Source organism: Anomaloglossus baeobatrachus, chromosome 4 (assembly GCF_048569485.1).
Source record: "Anomaloglossus baeobatrachus isolate aAnoBae1 chromosome 4, aAnoBae1.hap1, whole genome shotgun sequence".
NCBI lineage: Eukaryota > Metazoa > Chordata > Amphibia > Anura > Aromobatidae > Anomaloglossus > Anomaloglossus baeobatrachus.
In genome coordinates this window covers 667,414,055-667,426,152 of record NC_134356.1, presented here as the reverse complement: position 1 = coordinate 667,426,152, position 12,098 = coordinate 667,414,055, and the positions used below count along the sequence as shown (strand labels likewise).

Genomic DNA, 12,098 nt, shown 5'->3' with positions numbered 1-12,098 from the left:
CAAGAAAAAAACAAGGATAAAAAGTGGAAAAATGTCCGCGCTGCTGTGCCAATAAAGAGTTAATTCCAAATAAGAGCATTGCAGGGTGGTTTATTCTACGCGTTTTGGAGATAACCCCTCTCCTTCATCAGGAAATCCACCAAAAATGGTAAAACAGAGGTAATGGTGCAATTATATATAGAAGAAGACAAACGATCACATGATAAGGTCAAAGTTCAAAAGAAAACATATCTTGTCCATGTGGCATTGCTTCAAAATACTAAACCATTTTATTAAAACACAAACAAAAACATTACATTAAAATTCAATAACCAAGTATTCAAAAGAATGAAAATGGAAAAATGGAAAAAAAATAAAAAAAATAATATTTTTTTTTTATTTTTTTCCATTTTCATTCTTTGAATACTTTATTATTGAATTTTAATTTAATGTTTTTGTTTGTGTTTTAATAAAATTAATGGTTTAGTATTTTGAAGCAATGCCACATGGACAAGACATGTTTTCTTTTGAACTTTGACCTTATCATGTGATCGTTTGTCTTCTTCTATATATAATTGCACCATTACGTCTGTTTTACCATTTTTGTTGGATTTCCTGATGAAGGAGAGGGGTTATCTCCGAAATGCGTAGAATAAACCACCCTGCATTGCTCTATTTGGAATTAACTCTTTATTGGCACAGCAGCGCGGACGTTTTTCCACTTTTCATCCTTGTTTTTTTCTTGCTTCTACCTTTGGCACATGGAGTCTGCAGTAGCTGATACATGCTTTAATACTGGTTGTGTGTCACACAACCATCTCAGGTAAGTGTGTTTCATTAACCCTTACTGTTGTTATCCTGGTAAGACCCTATAAGCGCTTTTTATATCCACAGTTTTTTTTTATTATTACTACCTCTGGTGGTAGGGCATTCCACAGTCCGACTGCCCTAACTCTAAAAAACCCTTTCCTAATTAGCTCCTGGAATCTCTTTTCTTCCACTCGCAGTGACTACCCCCTGGTCCTTAGTATTGTCTTTGGAAGGAATAAGTCATATGTTCAGGAAAAGTTGAAGGCTCAGTGTGTGAGCCCGCATCAAAGCAAGGAACATGACCTAGGACGTACGAGTATGTTCAAGGTTGTGAAGGGGTTAAAAGTATTCTATTTTCAAAAATATTTATATTAACCATTGATAATTTAAGCTAACATGGCAGACAGTGGTGTCAGTTAGAAATGAGCAAAATTATGCAGGATTTTGCATGAGAGTGTGCCGCCCCCGTGCCAGCAGCCGGTCGTAGCTCGGATCCGGACCTTCAGGGGTGGTGGCACGAGGGTCTCGCGGACACGCCGAATAAAATGGGGGGACGTAGATGTACGGGCTTGGCCGTAATAGGTTCGTGACACCACCCACGGTGTGTGGTGAGGTGGGACACCACCGCTGCTGTTACGGGGCACCCGGGGGAGATGTTGTGCAGCAAGATTTTAACCCCTCCGTGGGCAGGGATGGTGGACCCGGGACCCGATGGCTCTGGTGGAGGGGGAATGACGACCACAGAGGGTGCTGGTGTACTTACTGTTAGGAAAACACACAAGTCTCTGGTAAACCAAGGTGATGGTGGCCGGTGCCGCGGCCGGTTGCGTTCGGGATCCCCCACCCGGATGGTGGTCTCTATCCTTTTCCTGCACTGTTTAAGTAGAAAGGACTTCCCAGTTTGAAACGTAGGATTCCGCTCCCAGCTGGATGTGGCTTAAGGAGCCGTGCCCGCAGACGCTGGCACGTGGGATCTATGGGCCTTGGCGGTGACCTCTTATCCCTAATCGGTGGGCTGTTGTCTTCTATGAGGGACTTTGGGTAGGACAGGACCTCTAGTCCTGGCCTCAATCGGTTAATTAACCAGTTCCAGAAGGTTCTGGTTCCTGGCTTCAGGGTCTGAGTACCCCCTTTGTGCTACGGTTTCCGGGTCGGTTCCCCGTGTCGGTACCGGTGGGCTTCAACCCTGGCCCGGTCCACCTCGGTTCCACCGAGCCATCTTCCCGTCTCCTGTCGACGGAGACCACCGTCTGCCTCCTAGCCAAGGCACCAGGGCTCCTACCCTGGTACCTGTCAGTCAGCTTCAGGCCTGACACACAGGCCTGAACTCCACTCCACACTCCTCTGTCCTTGAACTCCAAGACTAGACTGCCTGTTTTTCCCGCCCTTGGGCTCTCTAGACCCCTGGGTGGGCATGTTCCAACCACCTGGTCATGCCCACTGGTGTGTCTATCTGTCCCTAAGGGGGGTGACTAGGGTTTAATAGTTGGCTGTGTGTTTCCTAGTGAGAGAAGGTGTTATGCAGGGGCCTATTTGTGACTACCTGGTTTTGCCAGGGCGTCAGACTCCCCCTTTGTTAAACACAGACCATCCGTGGGCTGTACGACCACCACCAGTTTATTTTTACTGCAAAGATAAAAGAATAAAACAATTACATGTATAATAACATATTTACATTTCAAGAATATTTTGATTTCTTCCCTAAGGGGGGCAGGTTACTAAAACGTTGCACAGACATAACTGGGACAGGACGGACCGGGTCCTTTCCACTTCACCCACCCAAAACAACCTAGCCCTGGTGCCACCACTAAAACACAGGTTGGCACCCCTTGCTCAAGTCCAGGCTAGGTCCGGGTGTTGCCCAAACGGACCAGGTAAAAAAATTCCTTACCCGGCAGTACTTTCAAGGGCCCCACGTCCAGGGGACCCCTGACCCGAAGGGTAGTCACCGGTTTCGTTGGTGACAGGGCCTCGGCTTACTCTACTGCAGGCCCGTCCTCCAATCAGCCTCAACAGAGACTGCGGTTTTGTGAAAAGGATGGTATGGGGGCTATTTACAAGGCCCAAAAGTCTATGGGTTGGCCTGCAAGTTTTCAGCCATTGTCTTTGGTTTTTAACTTTTTAACTGCAAACGGGGAAACATCAAAGGCACACTGTCCCAACGGGGAACTGAACTGTGGGTAGCCGGGAAACACTACCACTGCTGCATGGGCCCGTATGGCTCACTGAGCGCACGAGGGCCAGCATTCTGGGACCAGCTGCAATGCATCCCGGAGCTTTGAACTTCCATCGGGAACGGAGGTGGTATAGCAGGTGATGCCACTGCTCCTGTGAGCAGTGCTGGCCGGCACTCTACCATCACATTGGAAACAGGCTCCAGCTCCGGGCAGATCAGCGAGGACAAGACGGTCTGGGTACCTTTCTCCCGTCGTGACACTGTGCGGGTAGCTCGGCTCTCGTGGGCCCACACCACAGCCGCCTTCCTCCGAACCTCTGTTTTCCACTCCAGCACCTGTTGCAGGGATTGTGACCACACCCGGACACAGAATCTCGCCAGCTCCCACTCCAGCCAGGCAGCGGTCCGCATCGTTAAGCGATCTGCGTCGTGTTCCTCCGCGGGGATCTCCGCTCCGCCTCGAGGTGCCCCCGCTCCAGCGGTCGGCACAGGGCCGGCATCAGGTTTAGGAGCAGACATCTTCCCGCTTCTCCCCCTTTTGTCTTTTTCTGGCACTCCTCTTTTAGGCTGGTAAGTTTCGTTTTGCGACTTCCGGCCTCACTTTCCAGACGCGTTCCCAGGGGGGGGGGCTTCAGCTTTCGCGCCCTTTTCGCGGGGAAGAAGACGCTGGGCTGTAGTTTTTCGCGCCAAAATGGCGACTTCTGAAAATTTGGCAACGGACCACCGCTGACTGTTCAATACAAGGCGCACTTCTACAAGGTAAGTGGATGGGTAAGTATCCTGTTCGTGACACCAAGTTTCGGGGTGTGCCGCCGGACCCAGGGGTCTCGCGGGCACCCCGAATAAAATGGGGGGACGTAGATGTACGGGCTAGGCCGTAATAGGTTCGTGACGCCACCCACGGTGTGTGGTGAGGTGGGACACCACCGCTGCTGTTATAGGGCACCCGGGGGAGATGTTGTGCAGCAAGATGTTAACCCCTCCGTGGGCTGGTATGGTGGCCCCGGGAACCGATGGCTCTGGTGCAGGGGGAATGATGACCGCAGAAGGTGCTGGTGTACTCACTGTTAGTAAAACACACAAGTCTCTGGTAAACCAAGGTGGTGGTGGCCGGTGCCGCGGCCGGTTGCGTTCAGGATCCCCCACCCGGCTGGTGGTCTCTCTTCTTTTCCTGCACTGTTTAAGTAGAAAGGACTTCCCAGTTTGAAACTTAGGAGTCCACTCCCGGCTGGATGTGGCCTAAGGAGCCGTGCCCGCAGACGCTGGCTCATGGGATCTATGGGCCTTGGCGGTGACCTCTTATCCCTACTCGGTGGGCTGTTGTCTTCTATGAGGGACTTTGGGTGGGAAAGGACCTCTAGTCCTGGCCTCAATCGGTTAATTAATCAGTTCCAGTAGTTTCTGGTTCCTGGCTTCAGGGTCTGAGTACCCCCCTTTATGCTACGGTTTCCGGGTTGGTTCCCCATGTCGGTACCGGAGGCGTACAACCCTGGCTCAGTCCACCTCGGTTCCACCTCGGTTCCACCGAGCCATCTTCCCGTCTCCTGTCGACGGAGACCACCGTCTGCCTCCTAGCCAAGGCACCAGGGTACCTGTCAGTCAGCTTCAGGCCTGACACACAGGCCTGACCTCCATTCCACACATCTCTGTCATTGAACGCCAAGACTAGACTGCCTATTTTTTCCGCCCCCGGGCTATCTGGACCCCTGGGTGGGCGTGTTCCAACCGCCTGGTCACGCCTACTGGTGTGTCTATCTGTCCCTAATGGGGGTGACTAGGGTTTAATGGTTGGCTGTGTGTTTCCTAGTGAGGGAAGGTGTTATGCAGGGGCCTATTTGTGACTACCTGGTTTTTCAAGGGCGTCACAAGAGCCTTGAGAACCACTGTGCCCCATGTACGGGAACCCACTGTGTATTTCTGATTTGTTAGCCCCATACAACATGATCATTTGTGCATGACGTTACACCAGACCTAGTAATCAGGAGAGGCGTTATGTTTACAGGTCTCCCATCCAGTAGCCAAGGAATAATGATGTGGCAGCAGGATCGGGGTCCTATGAATCGATTCAATCCCCTACCGCAGCTAAAAATTGCAAAGCTTCATCTGATTACTAAATATTAATACTCTTATTAGAACATGAAGGAGGATCAAACATGAAACCTATTTAAAGTTCTAAAATTTTAGATTTACCTTTGAAACACAAATAGAGAACAAATCCCATTATGGATTATGGATTATTCCATTTCTCATGGCTTACTTTACCTGGAGAGTAATAGTCGTATATTGTGACCGATCCCGGCTGGATAAGTCCCACTTCAAAATACTGATGAAGGTTAAATTTCAGACAATCCGTATCCGTGTGCGAAACCTGAAATGTAGCAATAAAGATATAGCATCTTCAATAAATGGTTAATGAGGACTACTGAGGACTGCTCAAGACATTTGTGACTGATGACGAGAAAATAGTTTATTTTTTTAAAATATATTTACATTATCGGCCAGTCAATCTTTTTTGTTTGTTTAGTTTCACACCCGATGATAAGCAATAGATCAAAAATTGGTGAGTCTCTTATTAACAGCAAAAGACTAAGTAGTGTCACCTCCCTCCAAACCCCATAAAAAGGGTATTACTGAACTCAAAAATGTATAGCATATATACAGTGCCTTGAGAAAGTATTCGACCCCCTTGAATTTTTCAACCATTTCCCACATTTCAGGCTTCAAACATAAAGATAAAAATGTTAATGTTCTGGTGAAGAATCAACAACAAGTGGACACAATTGTGAAGTTGAGCGAAATTTATTGCTTATGTTAAACTTTTGTAAAAAAAAAATAACTGAAAATTGGGCGTGCAATAATATTCATCCCCTGTAAGTTAATACTTTGTAGCACCACCTTTTGCTGCGATTACAGCTGCAGTCGCTTGGGGTATGTGTCTATCAGTTTTGCACATCGAGAGGCTGAAATTCTTGCCCATTCTTCCTTTGTAAACAGCTGGAGCTGAGTGAGGTTGGATGGAGGCGTTTGTGAACAGCAGTTTTCAGCTCTTTCCACAGATTCTCGATTGGGTTCAGGTCTGGACTGTGACTTGGCCATTCTAACACCTGGATACGGTTATTTGTGAACCATTCCACTGTAGATTTTGCTTTATGTTTGGGATCATTGTCTTGTTGGAAGACAAATCTCCGTCCCAGTCTCAGGTCTTTTGCAGACTCCAACAGGTTTTCTTCAAGAATGGTCCTGTATTTGGCTCCATCTATCTTCCCATCATTTTTAACCATCTTCCCTGTCCCTGCTGAAGAAAAGCAGGCCCAAACCATGATGCTGCCACCACCATGTTTGACAGTGGGGATGGTGTGGTCAGGGTGATGAGCTGTGTTGCTTTTACGCCAAACATATTGTTTTGCCAAATAGTTTGATTTTGGTTTCATCTGACCAGAGCCCCTTCTTCCACATGTTTGGTGTCTCCCAGTTGGCTTGTGGGAAACTTCAAACAACATGTTTTATGGATATCTTTGAGAAATGGCTTTCTTCTTGCCACTCTTCAATAAAGGCCAGATTTGTGCAGTGTGCGACTGATTGTTGTCCTATGGACAGACTCTCCCTCCTCAGCTGTAGATCTCTGCAGTTCATCCAGAGCGATCATGGGCCTCTTGGCTGCATCTCTGATCAGTCTTCTCCTTGTGTGAGATGAAAGTTTGGATCGGCCGGGTCTTGGTAGATTTGCAGTGGTATGATACTCTTTCCATTTCAATATGATCACTTGCACAGTGCTCCTTGGGATGTTAAAGTTTTGGAAATCTTTTTGTAACCAAATCCAGCTTTAAACTTCTCCACAACAGTATGACGGACCTGCCTGTTGTGTTCCTTGGTCTTCATGATGCTCTCTGTGCTTTAAACAGAACACTGAGACTATCACAGAGCAGGGGCATTTATACAGAGACTTTATTACACACAGGGGCTTATATTTATCATCATCAGTCATTTAGGACAACATTGGATCATTTAGAGATCCTCAATCAACTTCTGGAGTGAGTTTGCTGCACTGAAAGTAAAGGGGATGAATAATATTGCACGCCCCAATTTTCAGTTTTTTATTTTTTTAAAAAGTTTAAAATAAGCAATAAATTTCGTCCAACTTCACAATTGTGTCCCACTTGTTGTTGATTCTTCACCAGAACATTAACATTTTTATCTTTGTGGGAAAAGGTTGAAAACGTCAAGGTGGCCGAATACCTTCGCAAGGCACTGTATGTGTGTGTATATATATATATATATATATATATATATATATATATATATGTATATGTGTGTGTGTGTAAGCCCGCAAGGGCAGGGTTCTCTTCCTTCTGTACTAGTCTGTACATTGTAACTTGTATATGTATTCTGTATGTTGGCCCCTTCTCATGTACAGCACCATGGAATCAATGGTGCTCTATAAATAAATAATAATAATAAATAATAATATGTAAGCGAGACTCATTCACTGTAGACTTAACTCACTTAGGCAAAAATAAGCATCTTCCTACCTTGTTAAGGTAAAGAACCAATGCACCTTTATCAAATGCTCCTTTGTTGATCTCAAAGTTGGAGATGTATTTGTCCACTCCATATTTAAGCTGTAAATGAAAGAAACCATTCACTTTTTAAAAATCTTGAAGGGGTCAATAATATCAAAAGACAGATATAGATGCACCAACAACTGTGATGTGCAAATCAAATGAGCTTCAAATTTAGATGGGATATTTAAGATAATGATCAGTATTAATGCGTAGTGCTGGGCATACATCAAGAGATCCATGCCATTCGGTGGCTGCCGATTGGCTCCATGGAAGCACAAGTTGAGTCATTTAGATTATGAACAATCTTTGCCTGCAATGCCAGTTTATCGGCAGCACATTTCCTGTTTATGTGCTGATGAGATCGATTGATTATCCATCTCAAGGAGCAAGCTCAATCGTCAGATAATTGCCAATCTGTTTAGGATGGATGGTAGTGTGGGAAAAAGAGAGCCAAAGAATGTTTGTTCCATTATTCTTGGCCCACCTCAATAGTGGTACCTTCACACTTAGCGATGCAGCAGCGATCCGACCAGCGATCTGACCTGGTCAGGATCGCTGCTGCATCGCTACATGGTCGCTGGTGAGCTGTCAAACAGGCAGATCTCACCAGCGACCAGTGAACAGCCCCCAGCCAGCAGCGACGTGCAAGCGACGCTGCGCTTGCACGGAGCTGCCGTCTGGAAGCTGCGGAGACTGGTAACTAAGGTAAACATCGGGTATAGTTACCCGATGTTTACATTAGTTACCAGCGCACAGCTGTGTGAGCAGGGAGCAGGGAGCCGCGCACACTGAGCGCTGGCTCCTTGCTCTCCTACCATAGCTACAGTACACATCGGGTTAATTAACCCGATGTGTAATGCAGCTACATGTTCAGAGAGCAGGGAGCCGCGCACACTGCTTAGCGCTGGCTCCTTGCTCTCCTAGCTGCTGTACACATCGGGTTAATTAACCCGATGTGTACAGCAGCTACATGTGCAGAGAGCCGGAGCCGGCAGCACAGGCAGCGTGAGAGCTGCAGAGGCTCGTAACTAAGGTAAATATCGGGTAACCACCTTGGTTACCCGATGTTTATCTTGGATACAGCTTACCTCAGCTGTCAGACGCCGGCTCCTGCTCGCTTCATTTGTCGCTCTCTCGCTGTCACACACAGCGATCTGTGTGTCACAGCGGGAGAGCGGCTTTGAAGAAAACGAACCAGGGCTGTGTGTAACGAGCAGCAATCTCGCAGCAGGGGCCAGATCGCTGCTCATTGTCACACACAGCGAGATCGCTAATGAGGTCACTGCTGCGTCACAAAAAGCGTGACTCAGCAGCGATCTCGGCAGCGAGCTCGCTGTGTGTGAAGCACCCCTAGCTCTTAAAGGGAATCTGTCAGGTGATTTTGTAGTACAATACTAATGTTATCACTAAATAAGGCTTAAGGAGACCTTTCAGGATTATTAAGCTTTATTGCTCTACCTTATCCTGTTATCATGTTGTAAACCCAAAGAATTCAGTGTCTCCTGCACACTAGTTAAGTGAATATAAATACACTTTACATATTCACTGCTCCACCAACCTCCCCCCCCCCTCCATGCATTCACTATAACTGCTAAGAGGTGGGAGGGTGTATTGGTGGGGGCAGCAGTGGAAATTCAGACTAAAATACACTCCAAGAGAGGGAAACAGCCGCTCCAAGAGAGGGAAACAGCCACTCCAAGAGAGGGAAACAGCCATTCCAAGAGAGGGAAACAGCCACTCCAAGAGAGGGAAACAGCCGCTCCAAGAGAGGGAAACAGCCATTCCAAGAGAGGGAAACAGCCGCTCCAAGAGAGGGAAACAGCCATTCCAAGAGAGGGAAACAGCCACTCCAAGAGAGGGAAACAGCCGCTCCAAGAGAGGGAAACAGCCACTCCAAGAGAGGGAAACAGCCATTCCAAGAGAGGGAAACAGCCATTCCAAGAGAGGGAAACAGCCGCTCCAAGAGAGGGAAACTGCCACTCCAAGAGAGGGAAACAGCCATTCCAAGAGAGGGAAACAGCCACTCCAAGAGAGGGAAACAGCCACTCCAAGAGAGGGAAACAGCCACTCCAAGAGAGGGAAACAGCCACTCCAATAGAGGGAAACAGCCACTCCAAGAGAGAGAAACAGCCACTCCAAGAGAGGGAAACAGCCACTCCAATAGAGGGAAACAGCCACTCCAAGAGAGAGAAACAGCCACTCCAAGAGAGGGAAACAGCCACTCCAAGAGAGGGAAACAGCCATTCCAAGAGAGGGAAACAGCCATTCCAAGAGAGGGAAACAGCCGCTCCAAGAGAGGGAAACAGCCACTCCAAGAGAGGGAAACAGCCACTCCAATAGAGGGAAACAGCCACTCCAATAGAGGGAAACAGCCACTCCAAGAGAGAGAAACAGCCACTCCAAGAGAGGGAAACAGCCACTCCAAGAGAGGGAAACAGCCACTCCAAGAGAGGGAAACTGCCACTCCAAGAGAGGGAAACAGCCACTCCAAGAGAGGGAAACAGCCACTCCAAGAGAGGGAAACAGCCACTCCAAGAGAGGGAAACAGCCACTCCAAGAGAGGGAAACAGCCACTCCAAGAGAGGGAAACAGCCATTCCAAGAGAGGGAAACAGCTGCTCCAAGAGAGGGAAACTGCCATTCCAAGAGAGGGAAACTGTTGTGTCCCATGAATGGGAACAATGTGTTGTATATATTTCTTGCATACTTTTCCTCCTATCAGGAAATTCCTTATTGTTACTAGGTAGATTTAGACGGTATGAAGTTTGTACCTATGTTCCTCCAGTAGTTGGCTTCTGTATAGAATGCTCCTCCCTTCCTCCTCAGTTTAGTCTAGAGAGGAACCATTGCTGAAGAGACATGTCTGCAACCCTGTACAGATTATTCCTTTTCACCTGCCTTTACTTTGTACTTAATACAAGATTCTAGAAGAAAACTACAGCGTTTCTCCTGGTCTTTCTACAAGTCATCGTTGGGCTTAGTTGAACTATCTGTGGATGCCGGTAGAGTGAGTACAATCATACAGTTATCTAAGGGACTGATAATTAGAACGGTTGGGATTCATAGCTACCAGGAAGAGACAGAATAGAAACAGCCGCTCCAAGAGAGGGAAACAGCCGCTCCAAGAGAGGGAAACAGCCGCTCCAAGAGAGGGAAACAGCCACTCCGAGAAAGGGTAACAGCTACTCCAAGAGAGGGAAACAGCCGCTCCAAGAGAGGGAAACTGCCACTCCAAGAGAGGGTAACAGCCACTCCAAGAGAGGGAAACTGCCACTCCAAGAGAGGGAAAATGCCACTCCAAGAGAGGGTAACAGCCGCTCCAAGAGAGGGAAACTGCCACTCTAATAGAGGGTTACAGCCACTCCAAGAGAGGGTAACAGCCGCTCCAAGAGAGGGAAACTGCCACTCCAAGAGAGGGTAACAGCCGCTCCAAGAGAGGGTAACAGCCGCTCCAAGAGAGGGTAACAGCCACTCCAAGAGAGGGAAACAGCCGCTCCAAGAGAGGGAAACAGCTGCTCCAAGAGAGGGAAACTGCCACTCCAAGAGAGGGTAACAGCCACTCCAAGAGAGGGAAACAGCCATTCCAAGAGAGGGAAACAGCCGCTCCAAGAGAGGGAAACAGCCACTCCAAGAGAGGGAAACAGCCACTCCAAGAGAGGGAAACAGCCACTCCAATAGAGGGAAACAGCCACTCCAAGAGAGGGAAACAGCCACTCCAAGAGAGGGAAACAGCCACTCCAAGAGAGGGAAACAGCCACTCCAAGAGAGGGAAACAGCCACTCCAAGAGAGGGAAACAGCCACTCTGTTACGGGGGGACCGGCAGATTAGGACCAGGGGGTATATATCCTAATCGCCAGTCGGGGCCCACCGTGCTCCAGATGACAATGGAGCTGCTGGCACCTGAGGGTTAGGCGGAGACTATAGAGCTGGATGGCTCTGAGATAACCCAGGAACTCTGGGAACCGGTCACGTGTGTTGGGACACGTCAGACCGGACGACAACCCGATTAGCGTTTTGGTGCACCTAGCGCTACACCAACCACGTGTGCAGGAAACACGTCAGGCCGGGTGGTAACCAGGTAGCGTTGACCGGAAGACCGCCACGAAAGCGCCCTGTCGGCCACGTGTGTAGGACACGTCAGGCCGAGCGGTCCTCCGATTAGCGTTTCTGGCCACCTCTCGACTGGCCACGTGTGTGTAAGACACGTCAGGCCAGATGGGTACACCAGTAGCGTTGACCGGGAAGCCGAGGAAAATAAGGAACACCCTGTTAACTCCACAGGGGTCCTGGAGTACGCTGTCCGTGCGCGTAGGGGGCACAACCGGACAGGTGGCGCAGCAGGTGCGTTGTCCGTGTGCGTAGGGGACACAATCGGACAGGTGGCGCAGCAGGTGCGTTGTCCGTGTGCGTAGGGGGCACAATCAGACAGGTGGCGCAGCAGGTGCGTTGTCCGTGTGCGTAGGGGGCACAATCGGACAGGAAGCACAGCAGCCGCAGCCCAGTTAATGCCACTGGGCTGCTATAGCAAGACTGGAACGGCAGGAGGGAAGCACGGCGCCTGACCCTGATGT

At 48.6% G+C, this 12,098-nt stretch overlaps 1 protein-coding gene across 1 annotated transcript in view; it reads right to left on the bottom strand.

The window, feature by feature from the left end:
* Positions 1-12,098, bottom strand: part of LOC142302077 (complement C3-like) — a 339,126-nt gene that overhangs the window by 20,382 nt on the left and 306,646 nt on the right. The window contains exons 35-36 of the mRNA XM_075343156.1: positions 7,495-7,584; positions 5,228-5,333 (exon numbers count right to left, since the gene is read on the bottom strand). Of these exons, the coding sequence (XP_075199271.1) occupies positions 5,228-5,333; positions 7,495-7,584 (196 nt within the window). The remainder of the gene's footprint in view (positions 1-5,227; positions 5,334-7,494; positions 7,585-12,098) is intronic.